Source organism: Balaenoptera physalus (assembly GCF_965194825.1).
Source record: "Balaenoptera physalus genome assembly, chromosome: 1".
Lineage (NCBI taxonomy): Eukaryota > Metazoa > Chordata > Mammalia > Artiodactyla > Balaenopteridae > Balaenoptera > Balaenoptera physalus.
In genome coordinates this window covers 40,181,719-40,191,655 of record NC_138882.1, presented here as the reverse complement: position 1 = coordinate 40,191,655, position 9,937 = coordinate 40,181,719, and the positions used below count along the sequence as shown (strand labels likewise).

The 9,937-nt window shown below is 41.4% G+C and overlaps 2 protein-coding genes across 5 annotated transcripts in view; one reads left to right on the top strand and one right to left on the bottom strand.

The window, feature by feature from the left end:
- Positions 1-9,937, bottom strand: part of HHAT (hedgehog acyltransferase) — a 516,536-nt gene that overhangs the window by 22,616 nt on the left and 483,983 nt on the right. The gene's annotated exons all lie outside the window — the stretch shown is intronic.
- The window catches only part of KCNH1 (potassium voltage-gated channel subfamily H member 1), a 417,868-nt gene that overhangs the window by 287,502 nt on the left and 120,429 nt on the right, over positions 1-9,937 (top strand). For all 4 annotated transcript variants that reach the window (XM_082464235.1, XM_082464234.1, XM_082464237.1 and 1 more), the window contains one exon: positions 8,228-8,427. In XM_082464235.1, coding sequence (XP_082320361.1) covers positions 8,228-8,427 — 200 coding nt within the window. The remainder of the gene's footprint in view (positions 1-8,227; positions 8,428-9,937) is intronic.

Below are 9,937 nucleotides of genomic sequence, written 5' to 3'. Positions count from 1 at the left end.
GGAGGGAGTAGAGTTAAAGAAGGGGCGAGGGGCGAGAGGGAGAGAGAATGTTATAGTCTATATTCAGAAAATGGGCTTTTTATAGATAAGCAACTCTTTTTTGCCGGCCATGCAGCATGAGGGGTCTTAGTTCCCCGACCAGGGATCGAACCCACGTCCCCTGCAGTGGAAGCACGGAGTCTTAACCACTGGACTGCCAGGGAGGTCCCTATAAGCAACTCTTTTGATCTATCCCTGCTCTTAAAAAAAAAAATCAGTGAATAATCTAACCAGCTTACCTAAAGAAGAAATCAAAACCAATGTTTATGTCCAGAGAGTTTGACAACATATGGTAAATTAAAACACGAACTGCAATAAAAGATATAAAGTCTTAGTAGCATGCTTCTCAAAGTTCTCAGTTGTAGCAGTATCACCAGGGAACTTGTTAGAAATAAAAATTCTCTAGGGCCCACTCAAGACCTACTGAATCAGAAACTAGCGGTAAGGCCCCCAAACTGTTTTAAAAGCCCTGCTGAACTTTTGCTGGTAATTAAGAGTACAGAAACAAACATAGGTTTGAAGGTAGAGTCTTCTTTAAATTCCAGCTTATTATCTGGAATTCTGCATTGAACGAAGTCAGTTTGGATAGACCCATAAGCTACCAACAGAGGGCAATGATTTTTAAATGATTACAAAAAGGAAAAAGATTCATATTCTTTCTTTATCTCTAAGCTTTGATACAACTGCAGAAGTGGCAACTTATTTATTTTTCTTCTTGAGTTTAGGAGTCCATTATCCTGTGCAAGTTGTTTATTAGAAGGTGGGGTGCATTTTCTAACATAAATAATTTTATGAATAATGACCAACTTCCTAGAGAAGCCCACAAGTCTGTTTAACCCACCAATTTTTTTTATAACATCTTTATTGGAGTATAATTGCTTTACAATGGTGTGTTAGTTTCTGCCTTATAACAAAGTGAATCAGTTATACATATACATATGTCTCCATATCTCTTCCCTCTTGCGTCTCCCTCCCTCCCACCCTCCCTATCCCCCGCCTCTAGGTGGTCACAAAGCACAGAGCTGATCTCCCTGTGCTATGCGGTTGCTTCCCACTAGCTATCTATTTTACGTTTGGTAGTGTATATATGTCCATGCCACTCTCTCTCTTTGTCACATCTTACCCTTCCCCCTCCCCATATCCTCAAGTCCATTCTCTAGTAGGTCTGTGTCTTTATTCCCATCTTGCCACTAGGTTCTTCATGACCTTTTTTTTTTTTTCCTTAGATTCCATATATATGTGTTAGCATACTGTATTTGTTTTTCTCTTTCTGACTTACTTCACTCTGTATGACAGACTCTCACTCCATCCACCTCACTACAAATACCTCCATTTCGTTTCTTTTTATGGCTGAGTAATATTCCATTGTATATATGTGCCACATCTTCTTTATCCATTCATCCGATGATGGACACTTAGGTTGCTTCCATGTCCTGGCTATTGTAAATAGAGCTGCAATGAACATTTTGGTACATGACTCTTTTTGAGTTATGGTTTTCTCAGGGTATATGCCCAGTAGTGGGATTGCTGGGTCGTATGGTAGTTCTATTTTTTGTTTTTTAAGGAACCTCCATACTGTTCTCCATAGTGGCTGTATCAATTTACATTCCCACCAACAGTGCAAGAGTAACCCACCAATTATTAAAAGTATGGTGGTGAGGGTCTAACAGCTCTGCAGAAGCTGGTCACCTGGAATTCCAGAGATGCCCTTCTAACCAAAGGACGGGTTCTTCCCGTCTTCACTTCCTTTTGGTAGCAGGAAGATTAGGTGCACCTGGAGTAGATGTCCCAAAGAGAGATGGGAGAGGGGAGGTGAGTGTGACAGGTGGCTCTCAAAACCAGGATGCTGTGAGGAGGATGGGGAGCTAGAGAGCCAGTTACATGCCGCAGAAAATAGCCAGGAGCTTAGGACCTGTGGCTTCCTGCTCAACACACTTCTTAGTTCCAGACTCACTCCTTGACCATATCCTTTCTGTCCCACCAAAGATCCTAGGGGTTGTGATGCCTACTTCCTTTGCCATTGCTCTTAATGTGTTGCTTCTGACTAGGGCTTCCTTCTATCTAGGGTTCGTAGAATAGAACAGTCTCTCAATTTCCCTTCTCTCTTGCCTTTTGAGAAACTGTGAATTTTATCCCAAATACTGAAAGACAGCTGACTAGAAATAAAAAGTATCCTTATTAATGCTTACCCTTCCCTCACTCCATCCCGTGATTACTATCACCACCCTGATCATCTACTCTTTCTCACCTCTCCTCTCCTCTCTTCTCTTTTCCTTTTCTTGTCACTTTGATCTGCTGGAGGAAAGTTAAGAAAAGAAGAAAGGGAGAAAAGAATAAGAAATAAACCCAGAAAGATGTTCTTGAAATGAAGGGCATAAATTCTTGGGTCGAAAGGGATTATTGAAAGCCTAGCACAATGGATGAAAACTGAACCACAGCAAAAGGTACATCCTTATGAATTTGCAGAACATTGTGAAAAAAGAGCTTCTAGAGAGAAAAAAAACAGGTTCACTGTGAAAGATGAAGGATTTGAATGCTTTTGACTTCTCAACAGCAAGACAATGGGGAATGCTTCCAAAATTCTACGAGAAATGATTTCTAATCTAGAATTCTACATCCAGACAAGCTATTAACTGAGTACGAGTTAACATATCAGGTCTCAAAGGTTTTGCTCCCTTACAGCCTTGCTCAGAAAGCTATTAGAGGATGTCTTCAACAAAAACAAGTAAACCAAGACATCAGAAGACATGGGGTGCAGAAATTGGGGGCTCTAACCGGAATAAGTGGAGTGACTTCCCAGGATACTGGAGTGGAGACAGCCACACAGCTGGCAGTGGACCAGTTCAGAAGCCTCCAGGGAGGGCTTCTTTATGGAAATGGAGTGGATAGACCGACTAATGTGTTTTAATATATTAAGAAGAGACTTATTTATCTGTGGGAGAGTTTAGAGTCAAATTAGCGACAGGTAAGCTAAGCAAATGAAAAGGCAAAGTCTGTTATTAGAAAACATTGCAGGAAAGGAAAAGTAACCGCAGTCATCACATGAAAAGTAATTACATGACTTAGCTGTGACTAGCATTCATCTAGTTGTAATAATATAAGCACAGATAATTGTCTCACCAAAATGGTGATATAAATATCCTGGGACGATGGGGCAATGGGAAAAGGAGAGGAGTTTGAGTATGAGATTGGAAGTAAGGGATGGGGTAGTAGGAGGAAGCTAAATTCAGTGGATGATGCTTGAAACTGAAGCATCAGGACACAGTGATTTGAGCGTGATGTTCAGATGTGGAGATCAATAGCAGAGCAATCAGCTAATTGAAAGTGGCTGCTTCTGCAGAACAGGAAATTGAAAAGGAAGAAGGCTGAGAGGACTAAGGATTTTAAAAAATGTCTTGGCCATTTAAATGATGTGTATGTATAATGTATACAAAAAGAAACACTAAATTTTCTGAAGAGAAATGAAATCTTTTGCTGCCCTTCCCCCCAAATTCCATACAGCAATTTCTAATTAAGGGTCAGAGAATACTGTCTTGTTTTTCCCTGGGTAGGACCCAGAGCTCTTGGTGTGATACAGTATTAACTCTTAACCACTCAAATAAAGAAACCTGCTCTTATCCAAATCAGCATTTTGCCTTGGCATTGGGAAAGGTCTTCTTACTTCTTTCCCAACTTGGAAGGACCTAACTAATCCACACTGAGAGTCACCCAGGTCATCCTCTTCACTGTGGGGTTCAGTTATGGCAGTGACACAGCGACGTTACAATCTCCCTCTCTCCCTCCCCATACCACACTCAAATATCTGTTGAAGTCGTAGATGGACTTTAGGTCTTCCCTTCCAGTTAGGTTTTGAGTATTTAAAGGCATAATGCCTCATGTATAGATATCAATCAATAAAATATACACATTCAGAACATATAACCCCACTTCACATAAAATTAGAGAAGGGACACTGAAAGCAAAATTATCCGTTTTTAATAATAATAACATTTCATTAATAGTAATAATAATTGAATAAGGCCCTCCTGAGGAGCCTCAACCTTCTGAATGCCTCAGAAACAAAGTAGGGTGGGAGCAGCCCTGGGCTGTACATGATGGACGTGGCATCACTGCCTTAACTGTCTGACCAGCACACCAGTGTCTCAGACCTGCACCTGGTTCTCAGATCATGGACAAGAGAGCTATTCTTACTGTATTGATTTGGTGTAACTATTTTTTTAAGCTTAAGATTCAATTAATTTTCAGCAGCCATTCTAAAAAAGGCACCTCTACTCTGCATTCTTGACTTCTGGTTCACTGTGTACTGGAAAACAAGAGCTGAGGCAGGACTGCCATGCAGGCTTGTTGAGTTACGGTCAGACTCTCTGGGAACAAGGCTGGTACTGACCTCATTCGGTGGCATTACTGGGCTGGAGGAGCAGCTTCGATCCCATCTTGTGTGAGGTTATTTATGAGCTTAGAAGAGCTGTGTCTGCGTTATTCAGGCTTGACGACTTCTGCTTTTCATCTGGCTCCTTTTGTTCAGATTGGCACCACTCCTGGCACCTTTCCAGAGCTGGCAGTCCTCTTTCCCATCCTCATTTGCAATTCTTGTTGGGTGGATTCGTGTCCTCAGTTTTTCAGGCAGCCGTGTCCAGTGCTACTTGGCAGATTTAACCGAAGATTTCCTTCCCTTCCTTCTAGACCTATGCCTTTATTATTTTTCCCTCCCTCAGTCTGTCAGCCAAGCCTGAGTAAGATTATTTGAAAGAAATGATTGGGGTGTATCCATACAATGGGTTATATTCATCAGTAAGAAGGAATGAACTATGGATACATGCAACAGCATGAATGGATCTTGGACATTCTGCTAAGTGGAAAAAGCCAGTCTCAAAAGGTCACATACTGTATGATCCTATTTATATAATGTTCTTGAAATGACATAATTATAAAAAAAGGAGAAGAGATTAGTGGTTGCTGGGGGGAGGGATTATAAAGGGGTAGTATAAGGGAGATGGCTGTGGTGATGGAACAGTTCTGTATTTTGAATGTGGTACTCAGTACATGAATCTACGCATGTGACACTGTGACACAGAATTATATATACACTTTACGGCAATGTGAATCTTCTGGTTTTTATATTATACTCTAGTTATATAAGCTGTAACCAGTGAGGAAACTGGCTAAAGGGTACACACATGGAATCTCTCTGTACTATCTTTACAGCTTTCTGTGAATTTATAATTATTTTAAAATAAAACTTTTTTTAAAAAATAACAAACTATTGCTATATGCAACAACATGGATAAATTTCAAAATAATTATGCTGAATGAATAAGCCAGTCAAAAAAGAAAACAAAAAAAAATACAGATAATTAGACTACATCACATCTAAAAACTTGAATGCTGCAAACCATACCATCAAGAAAGTGAAAAGACAACCCACATGATGTGAGAAAATATTTGCAAATCATGTATCTGATAAAGGATTTACATCCAGAATATATAAAGAACTCTTATAACTCAATAATAAAAAGACAAACCCAACTAAAAAATGAGCACAGGATTTGAGTGGACATTCTCCAAGAAGACATGCCAATGGTTATTAAGCACATGAAAAGATGTTTAACATCATCAGTCATGTGAGAAATGCAAAGCAAAGCTACAGAGAGATAGCAGTTCACAATCACTAGGATGGCAATAATCAAAAAGACAGATAATAACAAGTGTTGATAAGGATATGGAGACATTTGGGACCCTCATACACCACTGGTGGGAATGTAAAATGGTGCAGCTACTTTGGAAAATACTATGGCAGTTCTTCAAAATGTTAAACATAGTTACCATATAACACAGTAATTTTACTCCAAGAGAATTGAAAACATGTTCATACAAAAACTTGCACAGCAGTGTTCATAGCAGCATTATTCATCAGTCGAAAGGCCCCAGTGCCCATGAACTGATGAATGAATAAATGAAATATGGAATATCCATACTATCCCTAATATTGTGAACATTAGTCAACGATAAAAAGGAATGAAGTACTGATGCATGCTACAACATGGATGAACCTTGAAAACATTATGCTGAATGAAAGAAGCTAGTCACAGGAAGCCACATATATTATTTAATTCGTAAGAAATATCCAGAATAGGGAAGTCGAAAGGGACAGAAAGTGGATTTGCAGTTGCCTAAGATTAGGGGACTAGGGAGGAAATGGGGAATGACTGATAAATGGGTATAGGAATTTCTTTTGGGGGGGGGCATGAAAATATTCTAAACTTAGATTGTGCTTGTGGTTGCACAACTCTATAAATGTACTAAAAGCCATTGAACTGTACATCTTAGATGAATGTATTTTATGATGTTTAAAAAGAATATATACTGTATGATCGCATTTATATAAAATTCTTGAAGATGCAAGCTAATCTATGGTGACAGAAAACATCAGTTGCTTGGAGATGGGAGGCGGAGGGGGAGGGATTGTAAATGGACATGACAAAACTTTTAGCGGTGATGGATATGTTACTATCTGGTTTGTGGTGATTGTTTTATGGGTGTATACATACGTCAAAGCTTATCAAATTGTATACATCAACATGTACAGTTCATTGCATGTCAGTAGTAACTCATTTTTAAAGTAAGGCATAGCAAAAGCATGTGAAATTCACTAATATGACAAATATTTATTGGGTACTGGTATAGCGTTAGCTCCCCCGGCTGCAATGGCAAGGAAAAGCTGAGTCCAGCCTTCAAGCCTATTGTAAGGGCACAGGCAAAGAAAGAAGAATATGATTGCAAAATGGTGTCTATAACACGAGCTCAATGGAAATACAGATAGTCCCTGACTTAGGATTTTTCGACTTTATAATGGTGTGAAACCGATATGCCTTCAGTAGAAACTGTACTTCCAGTTTTGAATTTTGATCTTTTCCTGGGCTAGTGACATGCAGTATGATATGCTCTTGTGATGCTGGGCAGCGGCAGTGAGCGGCAGCGCCTAGTCAGCCATGCGATCACAAGGATCAACCATTCTGTTTTTCACTTTTAGTACAAGATTCAATAAATTACATAAGATTTAACACTTTATTATAAAATAGGCTTTGTTTTCCACGACTTTGCCCAACTGTAGGCTAATGTACGTGTTCTGAGCGTGTTTAAGGTAACTAGGCTAAGCTGTGATGTTTGGTAGGTTAGGTGTATTAAATGCATTTTCGACTTATGATATTTCCAATTTATGGTGGGTTTATCGGGATGTAACCCTATCGTAAATCGAGGAAGATCTGTATGCCTGGAGAGTTGCGGTCACCCTCACGGGGACAGATGGAGGGGAGGAGTGTTGGGGAGGCTTCCTGGAAGAGGTAGCACTTGAGCTTAGTATTCAAGGGCAAATGGGGGTTACGTATAGAATGTGGGGTTTTATGATGACATAATGGTCCTTCTTCATGACACTAATGTAGGCGGAGCAGCAGTAGCATGTAGTAGGTGCTTGTTACATCTCCAGGGGACCTGATTTTATTCTGTTCATATCAAAGCCATGCTTTTTTCCCCAGGAGCCACATCACAGTGAAGTGGACTGTTGTGTTGACGTGCACCTGAACAACAAATACAAAGCAAAGATATAACATCCCTCAATGCTGTTGGCGGACTTGCTATTATTTAATTATTTGTGATTACATTTTTAAAGTCTGTTTGCTATGTTGTTTGCTGTGTGAGAGCCAGGACTGAGTGGCACATTCCCCATCCTGTCTCTGGCAGGTAGTGGAGTTGGCACATAGCAGGGCTTTAAAAAGATGACTTGCTGATAGGTTTGGATTTGGGCTGGTCCAGAGCACATAAGAACACATTTGACTGATGGCTTCAGGCATGGCTCAAGCTTTTTGTGATAAAACGTATACAGTGAAGCAGTCCAGCTGTCCTGTCCCCAGCCCCCACTGCTGTCTGTCTCCTACTTCTGGCCCCAGTCATGCCAGCTGCCCCACCCTAGCCCTGCCTCCCACAAGTTTGTCCTAGTGGCCTGGTGTTTGGAGACTCCTTCTTTGGGTCCACTCCCAGAGGCTCATGGGATGAGGCTCTTCTGAGAAGGTCAGAAGCATCTGCCATTGGGTGGGCAGCTCTGACCACTGGCCTGCTCTGAGCAAGTGGGGCATTCTTGGGCCCTAGTTCAGGGACCACTGATGTGTATTTTTCCTCCTCCTCTTTTCTCTAGCACTTCTGTATGCCACCATCTTCGGGAATGTGACCACCATTTTCCAACAGATGTACGCCAACACCAACAGGTATCATGAGATGCTCAACAGCGTCCGGGACTTCCTGAAGCTCTACCAGGTTCCCAAGGGACTGAGCGAGCGAGTCATGGATTACATCGTGTCTACTTGGTCCATGTCCAGAGGCATCGACACAGAGAAGGTAAGGAGGCGACAGGCTCAGGTAAACCACTTGTCTCTTGGCTTTCCCAGGGAGACCTGAGGCTCACCTAGGGCAGTGCTTCTCACACCTGACTGTGCATCTGAATTCTCCTGGGTATAGTTTTGGAATCCCAGGTCCTACCTCCAAAGATTTTGATTGCTTCCAGATCAGCCTTTCTCAAGAACCAACAATTAAGAGATATTATTTTAGAAATTGGAAAGGCAGGGGTGTCTCCTGGAGAAGAGACGGACTTGCAGTCTAACTGTCTAGGACAGGATTTCCCAGGCTGGTATGCTGATAAGAATCAGGGCCACCCAGGGTGAGATGACCAGCGTTACTGATTTTCCTTTCACCTCAGACTCCAAGACGGCACAGCATTGCTGCCGATCTGCTCTTTATTCAAACTTTTGCTATTTTGTTCATCATGGATTTTTTTGCATGAATTTTGATTTTTCAGAGTATTGCCCTAAACTCTGATTTATCTTGATGACTGAGTTTTTAGCATCTCCTTAAGTTTTGTGTCCAAGGCTATTGCCTTACTCTAGTCTTGGCCCTGCTGAGAATCCCATGATATGGTCATTAAAAACAGATCCCCAGCCACAATCCCAGATCTTTGGAATCAGAATTTTGTGGGGAGGAATGGGGTGGAATGGGGATTGGAAATCTGCATTTTAAAAAATTTATTTATTTATTTATGGCTGTGTTGGGTCTTCGTTTCTGTGCGAGGGCTTTCTCTAGTTGCAGCAAGTGGGGGCCACTCTTCATCGCGGTGCGCGGGCCTCTCATTATCGCGGCCCCTCTTGTTGCGGAGCGCAGGCTCAGTAATTGTGGCTCACGGGCCCAGCTGCTCCGCGGCATGTGGGATCTTCCCAGAACAGGGCTCGAACCCATGTCCCCTGCATTGGCAGGCAGATTCTCAACCACTGCGCCACCAGGGAAGCCCTGGAAATCTGCATTTTTAACAAGTGTCCTATTTGTTAGACTAGCCTGGGAGATACCGACCAGGGGCTTGTGCCTTAATAAGCAGTTGACTTAACCAGAGCATCCCTTAGGCTCCTTTTTAGGCATCAGTTTTCCCACCTGTAAAATGGAAATGGCAGTAAATATCTATCATTCTCCAAGAGCTGCATTATTCTAGATGCATTTCAATAAAGTGATGAAAATTTGGTGGTACTGGAAAGAATAGAGAAAAGATACAGTGGACTTTCGATTAATCATTTATGAATGATCTCCTTTGTAATATTTTCTATGAGCAAAGATGTAATCCTAGGTTAGTTTTTCTCTGCTTCTCAAGTCTTTTTAATGGCACTTCTCCCTTTAATCACCATTCCTTAAGTACTCAGGGAATACTGATACCTTTCATTGTTAGAATGAGGCAAACAAAACGGTATCACGATTGCAAAAATACCTTATGACACCTTCAAAGCCAAATTCAGCTGCCTTGGGGATCAGCTCTCCATGCTCCTGGCCTTTCTCCGTTGGAAGAGTCAGTTGAGAGTTGACGGTTTAA